The 23,504-nt window shown below is 43.1% G+C and overlaps 1 protein-coding gene across 2 annotated transcripts in view; it reads right to left on the bottom strand.

Moving 5' to 3' along the window:
- Nucleotides 1–23,168, bottom strand: part of TET2 (tet methylcytosine dioxygenase 2) — a 74,241-nt gene extending 51,073 nt beyond the window's left edge. For both annotated transcript variants that reach the window (XM_054202283.1, XM_054202284.1), the window contains exon 1: nt 23,071–23,168. In XM_054202283.1, the coding sequence (XP_054058258.1) occupies nt 23,071–23,100 (30 nt within the window). In that variant the 5' untranslated portion in view covers nt 23,101–23,168. The remainder of the gene's footprint in view (nt 1–23,070) is intronic.
- Nucleotides 23,169–23,504: the final 336 nt, after the last annotated feature.

Here is a 23,504-nt window from a genome sequence, read left to right as displayed (position 1 = left end):
TTCTGTTCAGAACATAATTTGTATTCTTGAGAGATCTGTGCATATTCTTGTTCATATTGTTTCTTCCCTGAAGGGATCTGGGAGGGGGAGGAGAGGGAGAAGCTTTTAAAGTTTGGCTCACAAAAGTTACAGAGAAAGATCTAGGCTTTCAGCTCCATCAGATAAATGGTAATGTAACTGCACAATGTACAGTACAGTGGCACGTACTGATAGGAAAAGAACAGAGTAAATAACGGGGAGGGAGAAGGGGGAGAAGGGAAGTCAGCACGCAGAGAGAAAAGAATACTCAGCATCCAGGCAAGCTTGCTGCTAAAATATAAATTGTTAGAAACTTTGATCCTAAAGGTTGGTGGGCTTACCTCCCTCATTACAGACACAATTCAGGTGGGAGCTTTCTAATGAAAAGTCAATGCATGTCTTCATATCCTTACACTTGGGCAGCATTTGCTTAATCAAACATAATGATTTGATCCCATGATCACTGAAATCAGATTTGTTTCAGTCACTTTAGTGGATTCAGGATTAAGTTTGAAAAAGCACCATTTTTACAGGGGTGCAGTGGGGGTGTTTAAAGAGCGTGCTTTTTTTTTTTTTTTAAAATAAATCAAGAGTCTTCTCATGTGGTTACATCTTCTTGTGAGAAGGTCTTTTCAGAATTCGTATATATAGAAAGAGTGTCAGCACATGTGCAACGCCTGTAATTTAGAACATAGCTCGCGGGTTGTGGTCTCCTCGGTCAGGCTGGTAGGTGTGGTGGGTACAGCTGCGTAATCCTTGCAATGCCATAATCTATCAGCTGACACTTTAGGCCTTTAATTTTACCACACAACAGTGAATTTTTATTTTGTAGTAAGGATCTTCAGCCTGTGAACATATAGTTTTTTCAAGATTAAACAAATGTAAGACCTGCTTTAGCAAACACAGAACATACTGCAAAGCTAATGTGAAATCGCATTTAAAAACCTGCTGTTCACGCTTTCACCTATGAGGGTAGGTCCTGCCTCCCAGAAATGACCTCCTTAGCTTGTAACATTCAAATTTGTGGTTTCAGAAGAGTGAACAGTGTGTTTTTACTCAAGAAAACATAATTTACAGACAGAACTGGGACAGGATTATATATTAGTTGCATATTATCATGGCAACTCATGAGACTTAGCTACTGGACAGTCTTCACGCTACTTCAGTTACCGTATCCTCTTGCAGCCCCTGACTTCAGTTGCCCGCTTCACCCATTAACAAGCATTCTCCACACACAGATCCCAGTTGTCTAGTAAAAAAATTACTCTAAATACTAAGTAACTAAGATAACTCACCCAGACACAGCCACCTATCTTGTACAATGAAAGCCCAAAAGAGCACCACGAGGTTATACTTTCCACTCACACTTTATTTCAAACAGGTGTGCAAAGGGAACATATCAGAGAGATTTAAATAGAAGGTTAAGCAGACTGTAAATTTCCATCTACGCTTGGTCTAATTAAAGCTATGAACATACTTGAGACTGAGAATTTTGTTTAGAGTAATCCCTTTATCAAAACTGTCATATGCCAGGAAATGTTAGAAGCAAGAGTTTCTTATTCCCCACGTTCTTGAGCTACTGTGTCTGCCATTTAAATATCAACATTTCTCAACAGCTTTCAGTTTAACCCACAGAGGTTTCCCGCAGTAACTACTGGCTGACTTATGAGCCCCTTACTCATACCGGTGATTAGTTAATTCCACAAATAGCTTCACTGACTGCAATGGGATCACATTTAATTATGACTGCATCAACATAAAAGATTTCCAGCCCTTTAGGACTAACGCAGATAGCTCTATGAGATAATTGCAACAGCAGTACTCCCAGAGGTTGTGATCACCAGTCTTTTTTGCTGCTTCTGCTCATCTGAACGATAAACCACTGCACCACAAGACAAGTGGCAAAATGTTACTACGGAAAGCCATGCTGAGCCTGGGTTTGTTTTGGTTTTTTTTTTTTCCCATTATTATCTTCCTACAAAGAGCTCTCTGCCTCTTCTGACTCTTGTATTCTACTCTAAAAGCAGTATTTTAAGCTCTAGGGTGCAAGGATTTTCTCAACTTTACACTGTCTCGCTTGGTGGGGTCCTGAGTTTTGCACTTCTACCCAGAATTTGCACTTACACATAATTAACATACTATACAGGAAAAATATTTATGTGCTATTTATGTAGCACAGCAATGTCTTCAGGCCTCAGCTGAGCTAGGGGCCTCCTGCTTAGATGCCTTAAGGATATATAATGTGCTTTTGAATCCCCTCTGTTATGTGCTTCTTCCCAAAAGGCTGTATTGTGAGTTTCTTACATGGATGCAGGTAAAACTACATGTGATCTCACTGCAGTCAATGACATTATTTGTGAGATTAACTAATCATCACTGTGGAAAACTGCTCATGTTCAGGTCTACAGTTAATGAAGGGAAAAGGGGAAAAAAACTTTTTAGTGCCGAGACTACAATCCTGCACGGAGCAGCAGCCAAAAGGCTAGAACAGGAAACAGGTGCTCACGCATCAGGCAAGCCCTCCTGAGGCCACCGAGTGGGTCCAGGGATAAATCTACACACAGACCACAGGGTTACCCATTTTCCCAGGGCTCCTCTTGCTGGTGTCCCAGGGACAGATTTCCCTGCTAAGCTTTCGCCTGCATGCTACAAAGCTTTCTTTTTTGGGAACTGCTATGTAATAACCTAAAATAGCCTGCCCCATCCATCCTGAGTGCAGCTGGGCAAAGTTCCTTCATAATATCTGTCATGCCTAAAAATATTCCTGTTATGAAAATAGAGACACAGATACTATGTCTGTTTTCGTGTGCTGTGCCTGGGTGTTTAGTGTATGTGTAGGTGCATGTGGGGTAAGTCTGAGGGTGAGCTTCCTCGTCCACGGACTGTGAATGCTGCACTGAAGAATTATGTAAAACAGTGAGCTTATGAATAGGGGCTTGGTATTTGTTTCAGAGTATTTGTCTATAGCTCTACTGCTGCACTATAAATACATCTAAACCAAAGCAGACAATATGTAAAATAGGGCAGGGAATACCTCTGACTTCTAGACTTGCTGAACTTGCAAAGCTGAGGGCAGTGCTGCTCACGGTAATACTTTGCAGGGGTGAGAGAGAAAAATACAACCAGGAATAACCAGGCTAAGCCTTACGACTGAGATAAGATATGATATTTGAACGCTTCCAAGGAAGAAACTAAAGGGCAGCGCAAAGTAGGCAAAATGTACTTTGACTGGTGTGTAGAGGATGACAGTGGTGAGGACCACAGTGACAAAGCAGAAAGGTGGGAGGTGTTTTAGATCATACACAGTTTTCTTCCTCTGAAAGTTTTTAGTCATAGAAAAAGCCTGTAGAGGAATCAGATATGACCATACAGAAACAGGAAACGATGAAACAAACTAAGTCATGGGGTAGAGGAAAACCCTATTAGTTGAGTGTTCCTCACAGCTTTTTTCCCTTCTTTCTTTTTATTTAAATTATGATGTTCAACTTCATAAAAAAGGCAAACCCTGCAACTGGGCCTGCCCAGCTTAGGTGTTTTAAAATGCAAAGGGAAGCAAAAAACATGCAAGCACAACCACCTGCTGAGTTTAGGAGAACAGAAAGAAACAAGAGAAAGGATGAAGCAAAGAAAAATCGCAGGCTGTCTCCAGTTCCCTCTGAACCTCGTCCAGGTCAGCACTGTTGCTAGCTATACCGCAAGATAGGAGTTCCAGATTTTATGAAAAAAGGATGGCTATTTCTCACAAGTGCTATCTTTACATCAGGTTACTGTTGCTTTGAAACCTTCTTTGCTTCATAGTTTCTACAGTTCTACAACCAATATCTCCGTATACTCATCCACTGTGACTGTTGAAAACTACTTCTTCATTCCCTGGAGGGACAGACACGGGCAGATGAGGCAGCACTTTCCTGCCCAGTTCTGCACAGGAGAATCAGTAACCCTTCCAAAAAGACTGCCATTTACCCCCCTGAATATCCTGATTTAGTGCAAACTCATATTCATACATATCATTAACATTTTAAAAGAATTTCTGAAGTCTGTGTCATAGCCTATAAAATTCTTTGGCACATGCAGAGGAATTTAGGTACTTTCAGGTTAAAACAGTTTTGGCAGAATAAGGAAAACCAGAAGCAGTAATAAAAAGCCCAAATCCCTGAAAGTACACAACGTGTCCTTCCCCATCCATTAGGCTGCAACAAGTGTGTTGATAGGCAACATTAGATATGCAAGGATGAAGTAAACAAAAAAGACTGAGGATTGCAAAGTAAATATTTGGGTATATTAGCTAACTGTTTGTGGGTGTTTTGTGCTTTTAAATTTGTTTGTATTAATATTTGAGTCCAACTCAAATTCCAAAAAATGATAACTGAAATGATCTGTCTCCTGCCCACAGTCCTCTCCTGCATCAATATTTTTGCTTATCTCTCGTCTCATGTTTCATGTCGTTTCAAGCAGCTCTTTAGCAAGCCACAAAAATGTTAGCTATCCAGTTAGGTTTAAGTGGACCCCAGCTGAAGTAAATACTCCACGCAGGCATACTATCTTTCTTTTCCAGTTCTCGGTCAGTCCTCTTTAGGCCTGCTACATGTAGACCAAGAGTCTTTAAAATGTTTAGTGAGGAGACCATGCATTACAGAAACTATTGCTTTCACAGTACTGTGTTTCTATAGTAACCATCTTATTAAAGGACTGCAGCCATCTGCTTTAAATATTAACTTCACAAGACCATCAGGACTAGCTTAAAACCATATCACATGTTCATTAAATATTAAAACTAGAAACAAAAGGAGAGAACTACAGGAGAGCACTTTTCCCTGTTCCCTCAATCTAATCTTTTAAAAAAACCGCCAACACTGGTTTGCTCTTTTTAGATAATTTAACAGTTCATGCCACTGCTTTAGGAAGAACTGTTTAAGTGACCACACTAGCTGCCAGTGGCATAAACTACAACTTTGTGGATGTTGCAAAAACAAATAAATGAAGAAAATAGCTTCTTGGGGCAGGTGGTCAACTTTGTATATGTTCCTCCCAATAACAGATTTTTTTGACCCTGTTTTTGTAGCAGTACTCTCAGACCTACTGTGGCAAAGTCTTTAGAGGAGGGAGCACACAGGGAAACAGCCAGCAGCAGCTGAGAAGTGCCACTGGAGCAAACAACTGTCTGTTTTTATCATAGTCTGCTAAAGGGCAGATGCCTCAGAGAAAGGTATAAACACTCAGTAATGCATTCAGCCAGCCTCCAGTTTACAGCCAAAACTATGAGACTTAAAAGCCCGCAGAGATTGTATCCTAAGGAGCAGGAGCCTGGATCTTGTCCTAATTCACAGAAATGCCTGATACTTACAAAAGAACCTGCATCAGCAACAGGTTGTGACAGCAAGATCCTTAGATTAAGCACACCCAATCGTATTTGTTTCTTTTCAGCAATTTGAAATATGTTGGTGGTTACTTCTCCAAATACTCTCTTTCTTCAAACTGTGCTAGAGAGCAGAAGGTAAGCTGCTGATCGCCCTCCTCTGCCTTTAACGTATGGTATTTAGCTCACCCTCCAACATTATTTTCACTGTGCTCTGCTTCCTGCTCCCTCCTGTGCTGCCTGTTTTGAGGTGCTGACCCAGCACAGGCTATTGTATTTGGAGTTGGAATACATGGGAACACTCATAATTTGCAAATTTCATCTGAAAATTTCACTGGAACAAGAGGAGGAGAATTCAGATCTTCCCATGGCACACCCACGCACCTCTGGCACTGTAGCTCAAGGGAAATCTTTTTTAGCATATTGGGTTCCCTGAAATACGCTTCTATCTCCATCCAGTACAGCTTAGCAAAACCATACGTACTACTAAGATTAAGTACTCTATTGCATCTGGTTTTCCCACTTCTCTTTATTGACACATCGACCAAGTGCCTACACTAAGCTGTGTATGATACTGTCCAGATCTTCCGCAGGAGAGAACTTCTTGCATTATGCATGGAATAGCAGCAATGTGCCCAGGTAACACAGACAGTCCTTGTCCAAGGAATTCACAGTCTAGTGGATCACCAGACCCTCACAAAAATACATAATTACTTATTTTAAGATTCCCCCAGTATGCATGTCCTCCTCTTTGATGACACCAACTTCTCTGTTTTCATACACTAGTTTTTTTCTGAAGTTCTCCTGGAGTTTCTTGTATTGATAACCCAAGGGCAATGTCTCAAAAGGCAGGAACGATCGTGAGCACAATCACTGGAGTTACAGTGAATATCAAGCTGAACAGTTAATGTCAATCCTTTTGAGAAAAAAAGGCAATTTTTTCACAGGCTATAGTCCTGTTTGTGTGACATTAAGTTACCTTTCTTCTCAGCCTTGGCAAGGCCTCAGCTGGAATGCTGTATCTGTCCAAAAAGAAAAAAGGTGATCAAAACAAGAAGATTTGGAAGAATGCAGAATCTCCACTAGCAGAGGTCTTCTAGAGCAGATTATCCAAGTATTTGTCAAAAGAGACAATTATGATTTATCTGGCCTGGGAGAAGAAGATGGATTACATTGTTTCTTCCATGGCAATTTCATACAACTTTAGGAACAACTTGTCCGTTTTTCTCACTGCTGTGCACTGGTACAGGGAAACTCCATTTAGTATAGCCTGGAGAGAATTTTCCTGGTGCAAGCAAATTTGCATAGGCCATAAGGGGCTCACAAAGGGAAGACGCTGACCACTCTTCCCCCGAAAATTAAACAAACCCCAGTTTTCCACATCAAAACTTTACACCAGAGCACAACATTATTTTACACGGAGTTTCATCATATTTGCTGCTCTTGAGATACCCATTCTCTCTACGCTCATGGACCTACAGCAAGAAAAAATAACTAGATTTAAAAAAAAAAAACAAAGCTGCCAGGATAGTGGAACTTGAGTAGAAGAGAAGGCCTAATTTTGCTGCTTTTGGTGTATCTCTATTGAAATAATAAATCAGAGTTTCTGCTGTTTGCTTGTTACATAATAACGGCTGTTCTCTTTTGTTGATGTATAATTTGGCTTCTAGAAATGGGGGTTTCATCATATTTTGAAGCTTTGGAGGTTGTCCCTGGCCAAAGGCAGGCTGGTGGGCAAAGCACAGTAGTGTTTCTTGTAATACTGAAAGACGTGGGAAGAAACATCAGCACCTCACTGGTTTAATCCTGTGAACATAAAGAAGAGCCATTGCTGGCATGGCTCAGCCAACTTTTATTTTTTTAAACTTACTCTATAACGTGGGATTTTCTTGCTTTCCTAAAAACATCTCTGGGCATTTTTCCCCATACCTTCCCTGTACTGTAAAAATCTAAAATACTCCTTGTTCCTTTTCATTGTTTTTGTTCTTTTTTGCCACACATTGTAGTTCTCGTGACTCTTGAATTAACAGGACTTGTTTTGTGTTTAAGTAGGGTGATGGGAAGAATTTTCTGCCTGTGGTTTGTGCTGAGCAGATATTCTGCAGGCCTGTTGCATGTTCCTACCTTGCCTTTGAGTGCTGTGGGCAGTTGTTAATGTAACTTCAAGTATTGTCCAGCAGGTGTTCTGCATGTTTTCTTCTCTGTACACAAAAAGAATAAGCAGTTGGTCTGTTAAGGAACCGTGTTCTGCTGAGAAAGCAATGAGTAAGAGAGACAGAGGAACAACGTGGTCCCTGTCTGTCAACCTCCTGGGCCAGAGAGTCCTCCTGCTGCCTCATTCAGTGCTGCAAATTTTGGTAGCACAATTTAGATCCCATCCAAGATTCCCAGCTCCAAGAGACATCAATGAAAAATCCCTCAGGTAAATACTACAGCTGCTGTTTCATCTCTTCTCCATCTCTCCCTGCTTTTTTTGTAGATTGGCTTTTGGAGGGGGCCGGGGGCAGAAGGGGACTGGCAGAAAATTGTAAATTGGTGACTAATCTCTTGCTCGCTCTCACACACACATGTGGCAGAGAAAGCTATGGCTGGGGATAATTGTTTGTTATGCCAAGGGATTTTTTTCCCCAAACTACGCACTGACATGATTATTGATCAGCATCTATTCTAAGTATAAGAAAAATCAAAAGTTCCAAGTCTGTTCTCTGGTAGTTGGGTATAACTCTTCAGTAAGAATTGCACCCATGCCTCTGAAGACATAATTAAACTTTAGGTGTGCCTTTTGCTGAACTTGTTAAACAAGATTTCCATTACTTTTTTACCTAGAGGACAAACCCATGACAGAGTCTGTATTTATTTTGAGATACTCATCTAAACTGACACAATGGCGGTATTCACCCTGTAGCATACAATGGTAATCTTACACTATTTGCTTCCATCCTGCCTCCAACTAAAAGCATTGCATAAAATAATCTCCATCATAAGCAGCATTTCTTTCCTAATATTCTCTTCATTGGGTGACTAAAAGAAGCTCTTCATATAATGTAAGAAAATATCATAAATGGAAACAATAAGAAGATTCTCTGAGTCAAAGATGCACCAGACACATCATTTGTCTATCTGTATAGATCTTACACTGGTTAAGTGAAATGTACTGGTAAAGCCCACAGACATCATAAATACTAATAAAACAGTCCTTGTAAACCTCAGTACTTTCTGATTCAGAATATTTTAAAAAGTGCTTCCAGGCTTCTGGAGAAAGACTCCAGAAGATGTACAATCACGTACACAGGAATAAAGCTATATACATTTAGAGAAGATTTTATAGTAAGGCTCTCGTTCTCCTTTCTCCGAGTCTGCCCATACTTGTACAGTTTCACAGCAAGGTGGATTTGCTTTCCTCAGGCAGGAGAAATGCTACAAAGAACAGCAGTGACCTATTTTCTGTACTTCCATTCTTATTTCTAGGTCTATTACATACAGTGTAATGAATACACTGTAATGAACATTCAGCAGTGAAAACACATCAATAAACAACACAAGCACATTTGCTCACATTCCAAATGCAACATTAAAAATCAGCTTGGAGATTGGACAAAACCAGTGATGGTCAAGGGCTGACCTGCAGAGCACTCACCTGCTATCAGGTTAGAGCTATCTGACCACATGAAATGAGTTAGTGACCAGGCCAGAGTGGGCATGTGTTGGTCTCTCTTGATTTATTTTGTTTACACAGTGAAAAAACTCTGCAGGAGCATTAACAACTCTAATGCAGAGCTGCCATGACTATGGATGGAAAAGGTGAAGACTATGGACTAGCTTTATAATGAAAAAAGTTTTATTCAGAAATGGGATTCAATTGCATTGGAGAAGAGGCACGGAGAAGCTCGTAGTGTATCTTTCCTAAGGGCTTTGTCATTATGATATTTACAAACACTGAGATGTATCATAGTGACACATATAAAATAGAACTACCATCTTTCTACCATTTTGTCTGCTTCTGAAAGGTCAATCTTTCTATTTTGGGGGGAGAAGGGGGAGGGAAAATCCTTCACCATTTAGTAGGCTTCTGCAAAGTTGGGATTGAATTCTTTGACTCTAAAAACTGGAAGTGATTTATTAACAAGCATGGGTTATTTTTGCTAGTTTAGCAGCTTTTTCAAGAAAGCTCGGTTTATCTTTGGCAACCAGTCACAATTATATAGCCTGTCTTCCTCCACATACATGTATTTCTGAGAAAACTTCAAGAACACTAGAATCTGTCAAAAACTAATCACCTGATCACCTACTTCCATTTTACAATAAACTGCTAACTTCTAGGAAGGAAACTGCTTTAGAGTAATTTGGCATACAATAAAAACTTCTTTGAAGATCTTCAAGGGTAAGGAGGGGACACATTTTTTTAAAAGTAGACATCTACTGCATCCAAAAGTGATTTTAAAAAAATATATATCAAGATAGAATGAGGACATTTGACAGTTAAGCAAATAATGCCTGGTTTGCTAAAGGGGTATTTCAGCTATGCATTTTTTTCTTAAGGGCCATGTCAAAAAAACAAGTCAGCCATACAGTGGTATTCGTAATTTGTAGATGGAGGTCTGTCATTTGAATCTACTAAGGCATTTTTTTCCTAAATGGACGGTCACAACCTGGCTACAGAGCATTCATTAGTGCCCGAGTGCAAGTGTTAATAAAGGAGTAAAAAAGGAACTGCCAGTCAGGAACTACACGATCACGCAGTGTTCTTTTCTTTTAGCCAAAGTAAGCCAGCTTTGCAGTTCCTTCCTGCTTTAAAAATTGTACGGACTTTCTGAGTCAGTTCTAACGCAGAAACAGACTTACGGTGCTGAAGAACACAGTCACTTCTATCCTCAAGTTGCTGAATCACTTACCCGCCGCTCCTGCTAGTTAATAGTAGCTATTTTTAGCTTACGGTGGAAAACTCTCTCATGGTGGCAATGATATTTCAAAACAGTTTGGGAGCAAAATCACCTGCCTCAAATGTCTGATGTGCTCTCAGAGCCTGACGTTTCGGTACGAGCGCCTTGCTGTTCACTCCCAGCACTGGCGATCTAGGTCACCCTCACGGGCGGGATGCGGCACTCGCCGCCGGCTCTTTCATAACTGCCCGTAAGAGTTCTGGGGTCATGTTTGTAAACACTGCTGCCATGTGCGCGTAAGCACGTGGCAAGACACCAGCGTGACCTGGAGCGCCAAGCCGAGAGGTAAACCTTGGCGTCGGCCTCGCCAAGCTACTGAACGCCAATGCTCCGGCTGGTGCACGCGCACTGCGCAGCCCGTCGAATGCCGCGGCGGGTTATTCAAAGGGCAAATGGGGACCTTTTTCCTGTATGTGGCACACATTGATGTTGATGGCCTTCCAGGGCAGGTTCCTTCTTTCAGCCATAAACAAATGGCAGTGCCGAATTGTTCTCCAGAAAAATAAAACTCATTTCTGCCCTAAGTCACTGAAATTGGAGCCAGTGTGGTCCCACAACACAATGCAAAACTATGGCTATTAAGAAAAAGAATTGTATGAGGGCACATTGCCAAAGTTTCCAAAATGACTTCAAAGACAGATAACCGAGACTTCGTATTTGTAATAGGTTTTTGCTGGCTTTGCACTGGTGAAATTAAGACCATGTTTCAGGCATTTGAGGAAGTAACTCCTAAATTATTTACGTTTATCAGTAGAGGTTGCATGAAGCTAGATATGGCCAGCACAACCAAAAGTCACAAGTCTTTCATTTCCTCTTGGCGACAAATTAGCAGATACAGCCACCCAAAGCCTACGGCGGGAGGGGGGGAACAGTCTGTGGTCGCCGTCCCTCCCTCCCTCCTCTACCGGCTGTGTTTCAAGTGCAGCTGTAAGTCTCGTTTGCTTTGACCTTTGCCGGGAGAGCTGAGAATAGGACAAAGAGTTAAAGTGTTACCAGTGGCTGCTGAGTCTGCACTTCTGGGCCAGGGAGGCAGAGAGGCGGCTGGAAGAGGGTGTGCAGGCAGCAGAGGGCAAGCGGGAGGGGGCGTGGGGAGGGAGCATCGAACAAAAGGAGAAAAATAAACAGTGCACACCCCGAAACAAAACAGGGGAACGAGCACAGAAAAATGCTCGTCTTTGAAGAACGCGGACTTAACTCCGTGCAGTTATATCTTGTTATCTGAACTCAAGGTACAGTAGATATATGAGTCCTTGAACTCTGAACTCGTGAGGGGAGCAGCAAAAAGTAAGTCAATACAATTTTAGCTGAGCGGCTGGAAAGAAGCACGCTTTGTCTTTTCGTGCCTCAGCTATGGGAGGCCATTTAATGCAGCAACACCAGCTGTTCAAACCTCTTTCTTGCTGTATGCCAATGGCCTGCTAAAACAAAGCAAAACCAAGGCAGTCTTCTCCAAGTCATAATGCAACTGTGGTTTCAAATACTAGCTGCTCCAAGCCACTGCTGTTTCGTTGAGGACCCATCTCTTAAACCTGGACAAAAAGCGGTCCCCAGTTTGTTAGCAGGAAATAATAAAAAAAAATGTCCCCATTCATTTCCACAGGCTTTCTGAAATCTTTCCCTACTGTAAATGTTACCCAATTCCCTAATAGCATCTCTGGAAAGCAGAAAAGCACCTTCCTCGCTGTTGCATGTATGTCTAGCTAGCGCTCTCCAGCGCTACTACTCTATCGAGCAATAAAGTTTCTATTTTTGACTCACTGTGGACGACCTTGCTCTAAACCCCTGGCCTGAATATTCCTTAAATGTAACACAACAAACCCGAATGAGCTCGCAGGCTCCGCCAGCCCATCGCAGCCCTGCCTTTGGCCACCACTGTTACAAGCAGCCACGGACGTGGGTGAAAAAGAGGGGTTCTCGCGAAGGGAGCGTGGCACCCTCTCACTGGTTACGCGTCGCCTCGGGGACGCCTGGGAGGGTGTTTGTAAACAGCGCGGCCACGTGCATGAGAGCCACGTGGGGGCCTGGCCGGCTGAACCTCCAAAATGCCGTGGGGAGAGCAGCGACTGGGAGAACAAGGGACGAGGAGGAACATCCAAATGCTCCCACTACATCTTTTCCCCCCCAAGTAGTTTGCAGCGCTATCGAATCTCTAAACACGGCAGGGAAAAATCCATCTGTCCTTCATGGTCAACTGCCTCTGTCAGCATCCAGAGACGCCGCATGAGCTAAATTACCCATCGGATTTTATTTCCAAATGCATTTCATCATGGATTGTATCACGAGTCTGTGAGTGTGCTGATGTTACTTAGGGTAGGCTCCCGGTTAAATGCACTATGTACCAAACCAGGCAGGCTGAGCTATGACTACCCACAGCAAAGGAACTCCAAAAGATGGGAGAGAGGCAACATTAAAATTTACTGTTTCTGATTCAGGTCTACGAGATAACAGGTGACTGTTGCAACAGAAAGCTATGACTGCTGCTAAGGTTGTGTCACCTGCATGGGTTTGCACATCCTGTCTCCAGCAGGGAGATTTCTGATGACCAATTAAGGTTGTTTTTGGTAGGTGTTTGGTGGGTTTTTGTTTCTCTTTTTTTTTTTTCTTCAGCTCTGTTACCAAGTATGAAGTCAGCATGAGGGTTCGTGAACCCTGACGAACCTTTAATTGATAAAACAGATCAAAATGGGAGTCCTGTGGTAGGCTGGAGCTGATGCGCGGGAAGAGTTTGCAGACTGTGTGAAATCTTGCCTCAATGAATAGGAGGATCAAGGGTATTAAAGGTTAATGGGAGTTATTGGAGTACCTACTTTATGAAATGACATTACACAACTCGGTTTCACACACTGCAATTAACTGACACAACACACTATTTTTAATTGTTACTAGCTCCTTGTGAGATTTTGCTTATTTGTTTGGAGGTGCAAGGAGACCTCTACAGTGCCAGTAAAACCGAGATGACATCCTTTCCCGCACCCTTCCTCGCTTGGAGTGGAAGCTTTCAGCAGTGGTGCACAAAAAGCCACACTCTTCACTGAGGAGACAAACAACAGTATTTAATTTACTGGGTTGCTCTGGATGAGCACCAACTGCTGGTTTAAAGGTCCAAAGGCTTGTGCAGCAAAAAAAAAGAACATGTTGTCAATCAACAGAAAACGCTACTGAAAAACAACTTGTGAAAAAAGTGAAAAGGTACTTGTTTCTGAGTTTGGTTTCTGTTTCTTAAAATTGATACTTCTGTTATCTTAGTAAGCAGAGAAAACTATCTGTAAACCTCTGAATGAGCAGGAAGGAGGGTATCATGGGTAAAGCACTGGTGCTTAGGAGATATGGGTTCAGTTCCTAGCTATACCACAGCTTTCCTGTATGACTTTTAGGGTTAAAAAAAAAAAAAAAAGGCACTAAAATGAATGGCTCCAGCAGGGTTTGTACCATGTTGCATGATCTGTGTGTGCTTTGGCTCTCAGTTGTTGCTTATTAATTTTATACCCTTTCTCTTACTCTTTGCATGTTTTGCCTGCTCATTAATATTAGCACCCTAGGGAAAAGACTGCAGCAATGCTGGTTAGGAACTACTCTTAACACACACACACGCACACAGAACAGGTAGCAATAGCAGCTTTGCTTTATTTACTGCAAATATTTAGTTTTCTGGAAGGGAGCTGCCTGCCTCTGCTTTGCGTTATAAACAAGACTTACTAACACTCTGGCCCCTAGTGCACTGCCAGACCCCTTTTCTCTGTCTCCTTTACCGAATTAAGTAGCAACACAGAACAAAAATGGCTTATGTTTGTACAGCCCCAAGCACAGTGGGATTCTGTTTCGTGGCTGGGATATGAGGTGCCTCCTAACGTGCAATAATTAATTCCTCTCTATCCACTCTCCTTATATTTAGAAGCATCAGAGTTGCCATCCTGAATTAGACTCATGCTCCAGCTTGTCCAACAAAATATCTCCAACCAGCTAGTAGCAGTTGTTTCAAGAAAAAGCAGCTATTCAGTAGGTAGTTACAGACTCACTCCTCCAGAGGCAAAACTTCTCTCCAGTCCTGCAGCTAGAGTTTATATTTTATAGCAAAAATCACGTTAACTTGCAACGGCTTCGAAGTTTGGTGTTCTTTTTCTTTTAAAGTAAAAATTAGTTTTTAGCTTCTATACCTGCCTTTAAGTCTTTCCATCCATTTCCTCTCCCTCCCTCCTCAAAGAAGAAAAAATACCCCCAAAACTACTTTTCCTTTTTTCAGTTGCTACAAAGTATGTGACTGACTAGGTGCCTCACTCCGGCAAGCGTCTCTACATAGGCAGACTGTTACAGCTCAGTGAGCTCAAGGAAAATGAATAGGGCTTTGTGAAAATGGCAAGGGCTGCCATCAGTTTGCAGGATCACAAGTCAGATGACAGCACTGGGGAAAAAAAGCCACCTAACCTATTGTCAACTGCACAACGCAGGCACAGTGGAAAAATACATAGAAATCTGTGTTTTCCTACCTGGTCTCTCACTTCTCAGGCAATATGCCTAGTAATAAAGAAAACAGATCAGCGCAATTCTTGTTTTTCCTACTACTTTTTCACACCTACAAAAGCTTCTTCTTTGCATTAAGTATTACAGGGAAGCAGAAAAGTACAGGTACAAAACCATTTAGAGAGATCAGATGTTCTGTGGAAAGTATGGAAAGCACCCATAGAAACAACAGAGAGCAGAAAGGCTGTATTTTTCCGTTTTGTGCGTTTTTCATGTTTATAAATATCAAGAGTGCTTCTCCCTATTTGGTCAATATTTTCATTTGCTCCTGGGTATGTGATGTGTACACTCGCAAAGTGACTGTGTGTGGAATGGAGACTCACTAGAATAGATTTTCTTTTCTCAAAATGTCTACTGGTTATGAGTTAAGTAAGTGTAAAATCTGACCCTTTTTAGTTTTGCTCAGCTTTCATGTTTTTGATTTTTACTGTTGCCCTTTCAGTAATACTTCAGACCTTTTTGGGCAGACAACCTTGAAATCAAACAGACAAGCCAGCAACGGAGTGCACTGGCAATAAAAAGTTGGTCATTTGAAAAGAAAGTCTGTTAAGGTCTGTAACACCTACACACACATACCCCCATTTCTCCAAATCCCAGGGAGAGGCGAGTCCAATGTATTTTCCAGCTTTCATACGTTCTCTTTCAGGTATAAACTGCATTCCTTTTATTAAGCTATATGTGCATTTTAAGCTTCAAGGAAATATCTCACTTCTGTGAACTTTAGTAACTTTGGGGGAAGGGAAGCAGCTCCTGCTTTACTGCAACAATTCGTTTCCCTCATTTTACCATCAGCAGGACAGTAATGCTACTTGCACACAAGAGGAAATATGTAATCATTCTTTTCTCCTTTTTGCTTACATAAGAGCTGAAAGAGTTTTGTGTCCTTTGGCAAGTATAAAAATTGTATAACTTCAAAGTATGTGACTTCAAACGCAAGTGGAGTAGCACTGAAAGAACAAACAGATTAAACAAAGATGAAAAAAAGTATCAGGGGCATGAAATGGGGGTGTGCACTGGACGAACAGTTGTTGTCTCTCATGCTAAGGGACAAATATGGAAAGTTATAAAAGGACACTGAAGTTGAGCGCAAAACTCTCCTGTCAGCATCAGGCCTAGGGTTAACATTTACCCTTTCATCTCTCTAACAGCACTAAAAGTGGCAAGAGCAGGAACAAATAGTCAGTGCAAACTCAGAAATGCTTTTTTCACCTATTCACTTATATATTCTTTATTCTTATCTGCTGCCTTCTGCTACCCAGCTGCTGCAAAAGTAATGGGAACTGGGGGTCAAAAAAGTCAGAAAAGAAAACAAAAGGAGGTGAAGAGCTTAGTGAAACAGAAGCAGGTTCTGGATGCGACCCAAACCATTCTATCCAGCATATGAGAGGACAGGGGAGAAAGAAACCACTGGAGCGTGATAACAAAAATACAGTGATTGTAATTGACATTAATGTAAAATGGAAGCAACCAATGTGAACACACAACTAATAGCAGAAGTCACATATACAACAAGATCTGCAGACTGGCCTTCATACTCTGTTTTATGATGGTGAATACCATGACTCATTTTGACAAATTCAGAATATGGAAGATGCACTTGTACCAAGTGCTTCCTCCCTGTGTGGAAAAAAACCAGTTCTTGGGATTCATTTTGTAAAGCAAGTGATGTGCTTTGCACACCATCCTGAGTGCTTGCTGCAAAACTGCATGTGAGAAAGTCTGAAAAATCCTCACGGGACTGGAAAATAATGTTTCTGGATGAGGAGCAGAACCTCTGCTAACAAGGTCCCACAGTGCACACACAGCACAGGCTGTCTCTGGAGACCAGAACCTGTCTGACAGCTTTGGTTTAGGTCCACAGGGAAGGGCGTGATACACATTGTCAGCTGGGTGCTTCTGACCAGCTACGATGTATTTTCATCTGTGATTCCTGAAGCCATCTTGTCAAGACAACCCCAATAATTACGACCACTTCTCCCCCCTCCTTTTTTTTTTTTTTTTTTTTTTTTTTTAAAAAAAAATGGTGGCATTATTCTTTTGGTTGAGTAAATGCAGAAATCTCCACCAAGCTTCTTATGTCTAATGGAGATCCAAAACTTGCCTTGCAGTGGTATTAGCTTTCGTAACAGCAACGCCTCTTTGTGTCAACACGTCTCATTAAGTAATAAAGACTTTCAGCTATTTGATTTTACTTATAAAGTTAGTAGGACTCATGATTTCTTTTTTGTTCTTTAAAAAGGGAATTGTTCTAGTATTCTAACAGGCAGTGAGTCATGCCTAATTAAGGAAAAAATATATAACCATTTACAGTGGGATTCTTGTATTGCAAAGAGCTATTTTGTCATGAGAGCTTTTGGGGATTGGATTCCTTATAAATTTTTTAAAAGGGGAGAGGGGGCAGGGAAATCATTTGAAACATTTGCAACAATTCCCTTAACCCCCGTCTCGTCCTTAGGGTCAGTCCGTTCCAGGCAAACGCGTCAACACAGCCCAGATTGCGCACGAGTGGGGGGAAAAAAACAGCCGCATCTGACAAAGGAACCAACGACCTCAAATGCAACACAGACGCAGAAAGCTCAGCCAAAACCCAAACTACGATATGTTTTCTTGAACTCGGCATTTTTTTATTTCTGTCCCCCCACTCCGCCACCCGTGAGGACCAGGGACATTCCTAGAACTCTGTCCTCACTGGCTGCGTCAAGGCAGCTGCCGAGGATGCTGGGACACTGTTTGTAAACACTTAACCACGTGCGTGCAACCACATGGAGAGTCATCCTCCTGACCTAAACATCTACCCACTTGGTAAGCTGGGGGTATTACTGCAATGGAGCCAAATCCTTTTCCAACACAATGTGACTTAGAGCAGCTCACGCCAGGACATTTGAAGACAAAGCTTGGACTGTTTATGCAATATTAGAAAGGAGATTAAGCGGAGAAGTTGTTTAAATTTTAGTCATCGAAATGTAAGTTTAAGGATAAGGTAGCTCATGTAGAATAAAGAATGTAGTCATTATCCTCTTTATACATCTGTGAAAAATTCAACTTAAGCCTGGAAAACTACTCCTCCCCCATGCATACAGCTGCTAGAACCAATATTCACATGCTGAGAACCCATGTAGAATATATCTGAGGTTAGAAGTAATACTGTGGAACACATGAAGATATTCTAAGTTGTCTAAACTGCATCACAGTAATTAATCAGAAAGTGACAAGATTACTGCCCTGTACCCATGACACACACTTCTGAGGGGTACTTGGTTATTTAGCTATTCCTGGTTATCTTAGCTATCTAACCACTCGCCTGCTCACTTCTTTGAAACGGCCTTAAAAGACATGCTGTATTTCATTAGTATTAAAATGCCGGATTTTTCTTTCTTGCTGAACTTGAGCATAGAACAAACCTATTCCTTTCCATGCTGCAAGAGAAATGTTGCCTTTATTTTTATTTTAGTAAGAGGAAAAATCCACACGCACCAAGAATTAGGTCAAACTGAAGCCTCAATACTGCAAGCCTTTATTTATTTGCAAGAATAATCCTACTGGGGTTTCTCGCCATATGTATGCTACAAGGCAACAACACTTCAACTTGGAATCCACACCTCCACAGAAAACTTTGTTTTTGAAGGACAGCCTGAATTTTGTTCAGGTTGCTAAGATGACTCAGCTTTCTGGAAGGTGTTTGACAGAGACGAACAAGCCTGCTTGAAAAGATAGACAGAAGTCTAAATCTTTGCAGCTTTTAATTGTTAAAGTGTTTTTCAAAGCATAACAACTTTCTTTAAGTTGCCCCCAGATTTAAAACCCTTTACTATGAACAACTAGTAGAACATTCTTTCTGATCCTCTTATATGGCAGGACTTTTTTTTTTTTTATTCATTTCAAGAACAGTGTGAGACACATGGATAAAATTAGTTAACTGTTCTTCCTATTTCTCAAACCTTGTTTTTCTCTATCTTCTTTCTGTTACTCTCTGCTACGTAATGCGAGACACATTCCCAGTATTTTAATCCAAACAACCTTTTCGGGTCAGTCATCAGCTGTCCTTGGGATTAGTCCAGCTGATGCTGGAGGTTCAGAATTTTCCTTAACTCCACCACCTCTGTCTCCACCCACTGAGCAATTCCTTGGGAAAATGGGCGATTTTTTTTTTTTTTTTTTTTTTAAGAGACTCGTCTACCCTAAGGCAAGGCAGAAGTGACTTCTTTTCAACGGGTGACTGAGAAGATGATTACTCATGGTACTTTCCATTTGTAACATTTTATTATCTAGGATATTGGGACCAGCTATGCAAATTGAACATGCAAGCAGTGACGATCTGAAAATGTAACAACTGGAACTATGGCAACTTGTTACTAGTTACTTGTTCAGTGCTCAAAAGGATATTTTTCCTGCAGAAAATCATTTAATGAGTAAGAAGGTATTCACTTATTCACTGCCTTATGGAGTATGGGATCGGAATAATGCTACAAGTGTGATTGATTCATATAATTCCCTTTTTGGCTTTCAGCCATGATGCAGTCATATGCTTTATCTCTGTTCAGACTACAGCTTTTTTTTTTTTTTTTTAAAAATAGTGATTCATACTACATCCCACTCCATTTCAGAACCAGCACATTGCCTTTCAAAATGATGTCACAACACTTACTGCTGCTGGCTGACTGCCTCAACAGCAATCAGAGAGCTGGACTAAATAAATACTGTATATTATTTGGCAAAATCATTTGTGGTTGTGTTCTCCGGTACAGTTTCCAAGATAACCACCAACTCCACTTGAAACTTGGCAACTTTGTTCTACCACTTTCAGGCTCCAATTGTGTAGCTGGCTTACAGATGCTGCTACCACGCTTAGAGCTACTGTGTGGCAGTTGAGTGAGAGAGGTAGAAGGGTCACCCGCTGTGACAAGCCAAATTTGACAGCTCATCTGAAATTCCACCTTGAAAAATGGACAGTTTTTTAAAAGGACTTTATTTGACTCCCGTAGAAACACAACACACATCTTCCACTCGGAACAAAACAGAGCAAGGGATTTAACGTCCCTGCTTAGGCACACTCTGAGAAAACCACTCTACTGCCCATGCACCCTGTGTAACCCCAAACAGGGTCAGTAACATTAGTCTAATCCAAACTTCATGTTTTTCAACACCTGAGCAGCAGATTTGTTCCAAAACATGGTGAGTTTTTTCCTTTAGGGCTGTCGCTAGTATTTAAAGGAACTGTATGGGAGACAGAGTCCCAGCAGCATCTGAAGTGCTTGGGGGAAGAGGGAACGGTCCCTTCCAACTCCGGCAGCTGAAATCCCCATTCCAACAACTACAGGGTCTCCCAATTCTGCACAAAGAAATCAAAACATTTTCAACCTCCTATTTCTGTTACAGCACTGGTACCAACAAGAGACCTTGGAAATCTGTCCGTCATAATAACTCCTCAGCAGGCACACGTTTCTTGTTCTTTAAACAATGTTGACATGCCAAAGTCTAGGACCATGCGTACTATATCAAAACAATACCAGTTTCCCTGGCTAAAAGCCAGGAATCAGCACAATGCCAAAGTCCTCATTAAAAGCCTTCCTGCGAACAGTGATACTTCGGCAAATTCAGGAGCCTCAGTGTCTCCCATTCAACCTTTTCTTCTTTTGAAGATTTGTTAATAATTAGTTCTGAAATGGGCAATACAAAACCACATTGTGAGGTTCCCTGGATGCATTCACAAAGTTTTTGGGTGTCACTTCCCAAAACGAAAGAACTATTTCCACTGAAAGATGACTTCTGAGTTCTTAGTTTCATATAAACAGCAGTTCAGTCCCACCACCTCAGCACTGTTATTTGTCCCGTCTTTGCCCTCCCTTTTTTTCCTCCTCCCTATGCCCTGATTGCTAGATTTAAATGTTTTCTGACTTCACTGGCAGGGTCCGCACTATGCTTTCTGTGACACTCAGGAGGAGAGACAAAATATTTCCCAACAGTGATTTATTTACAATGGTTCCAAATTGTTGTTTTTCTGCAGGAAAAAACCCAAAATGTGTACATAGCAACAGATCTGGCAGACCAAAAGTTCTTGACTTGCTAGATTTACCAGTGTTTTCAAGACACAACAGACTTAAATATAACAGAAAGAATGCAATTTGGGAGCAGGAAAAGAAATATACAAAACTGTCTTAACACAGATGTAGCAAAATAGTATCAGTGTTTGTATCCAGTTTTATTTGAGTCTCTTGAAAAAAATCAGAAATTTAGCGACTGAGAACTGAAGTGTCAAAGGACAGCACCAACCAAAGTGCCATGTATTTGAAACGGAAAGAGGTGAAAGAAGTAGTGTTTCTGTATGACAGTCTATTAAAAACCATTTCCTGACCATTGCTAGTCATGGACCTTTAGTGATGATACTCAAGTGGTAATCTATACAGAAACTGCAGAGGCTTACCTTTTATTTGGAAGGGTGCACAAAATTAACTGTGAGGTGACCAGGAAAAGGAAAAAACCCGCCAAGAGCCAAAGAAGTTCTGGGAAATGCAATGGTAATTGAGGGCCAAGCAGCCCTAAGAAACGTGCTCATTTTCAGTGGCTACTGGTAAAAACAGTCAACACATTCATCACACACCACTTAAGCAAATTTGTCTAGCTCCCAAAAGATAAGGGAAGGAATGATTTATAATCTATGGTCAGCCTGCCAGGCTGAGGGCATCTCTTAAAAGGACACTGCATGTACCACGGTGTTGTTTTTGCCACCTTTTATTCAGTCAGATCCCCCTCTAACTCGAGTTTATACATGACTCTTGACCATTAACATCTCCCTGTTGAACATCTTCGCCAACCAAGTCCTGTTTTGCACTTTACAACCTCCAGAGAAAGTGCCGTAGTGGAACACACATGCAGATACACAAGTGAATATACATATTACTACACTCACCCCCTGCTGCAGTAAGTCAACCTGCCATTAACATGCAAATAGAATGGCCTCATTAGCCGACAAACAACACCCACTGACCTGCTTTCACTAGGGACAGTATCTCCTTATCTCTGAATCTCCGAAACTTCGCATTCAAAAAAAAAAAAAAAAAAAGGAGAGAAAAAAATTGTGCTGAACTGATATGCAGAGCTGCTGATCACTGCTCAAAGCCTGCACATTTGCATGCCGCTCATCATGGAAAACAAATCTTGTGATGAGATCTTTGGTTGCAACATTTCGATGGAAGCATGCTAAACCACATCACTTCTCCCTTCACCTCACTCTCTTGAAAAGGAAAATTACTTAGCAGAAATGGGTCTGCTAAATTTCCAAGATTCAAACCGCGAGCCGAAAAGCCTCCTTTTAACTAAGGGCACGAAAATGACTGCTGGTGTCTAAGGGGGTGATTTAACGCCAATAAATGCCACGATGCGAGCATACAGAGCCGCGCGTCCGACTTACAAATGTGCTAAGGTTGTTGCTCTTGTCTGTCATCTGGCGGGGACAAGCCTGACCTCGCCGAAAGCGTTATTTCAGGGGAACATGCACGAGAAAGTAATTTTTTTTTCTTTTCTTTTTTTTTTTTTCTTCCCTTCCCGCGGCCACATTGTGCAAGTGGCCCCGACAGCAGGATTTAGCAACGCGGACAAAACGCGCGTGTAGATGGCACAGAAAAAGGAAGGCCTCGCAACGAGTTCCCCCCCACACCCGCACACACTTCTCCCTCGCCCCCCAGGACCGGGTTTCGGTTCCCCCCCCTCCGCGCCCTCCCCAAACTCCGCAAGTCCCCCCTCCTCTCTCCCCCTCTCCCCGGGGCTGCGCCCGCCTTTGTGTCCGCCCGGGGCTGGGGAGCGGCACAAAGCCGGGCCCCGCCGCCGCCCCGGCCGCGCTCCGCGGTGCTCCGGTACGGGGGCGGCCCGGGAAGCCGGGAGCGGGAAGGCCGGTCCCCGCGGGGCGGAGGGGCGAGCGGAGCAGCACCGCGGCCGGACAGCCCGGCGGGGGCTCAAAGGCGGCGGGCGCCTCCCGCCGCCGTCCCCGTCCCCCCCCGCCGCTGCCGCCGCCGCGCCAGACAAAGGCGCGGGGAGGGGCGGCGAGGCAAAGTTGCGGGCCGGCCCCACGGGGAGGGGGCGGCGGGGGCCCGCGGCGCCCCCCGCCGCCTCTGTCAGTCAGCCATGTTGGGGGAGCCGCGGCGGCGCCCACCCCCCCGCCGACACCCCGGGGCGCGGCGCGGCCCCCCGACACCCCCGGGGGTGTCGGGGGGAAGGCGGCCGTCGCGGGGGACCCGCTCTGACCTCTGCCGCGTCCCTCAGCCTTGCCGACATCCAGCACGCACAGCCGGGCGCCGCGCTCCCCGCTCCTACAGGGCCGCCATCTTGCTTCCTTCTGCTCCTTGACGAAAGCGGCCGGGCCCCCGCATCAATATGCACGCGGCGCCCTGACGTCGGCGCCCGCCCCGCGCGCCGCACCGCCCCGCGCTCTCAGCACAACACCCCCCCCCCCCCCCCCCGCGGCAGCCCCCCCCCTCCACGCGGCGCCGCGCGCCCGCGAGCAGCGCGTGCGGGGGCGCCCCCATCCCCGTCTCTGTCCCCGACCGCGGGGCTTTTTTTCCCGGCTGGTGCCGCTTTTTGGTGTTTTGGGGTTTTTTTTCCTCCCCCCTCCTTCTTCCCCCAGTTTTTCTGCTTTCGCCTCTCGCTGCGCAGCGTTCCGCGCACCCCCCCCGCCCCGC

The sequence above is a fragment of the Rissa tridactyla genome, chromosome 5 (assembly GCF_028500815.1).
Source record: "Rissa tridactyla isolate bRisTri1 chromosome 5, bRisTri1.patW.cur.20221130, whole genome shotgun sequence".
NCBI lineage: Eukaryota > Metazoa > Chordata > Aves > Charadriiformes > Laridae > Rissa > Rissa tridactyla.
This window is presented reverse-complemented; position numbering and strand designations above follow the sequence as displayed.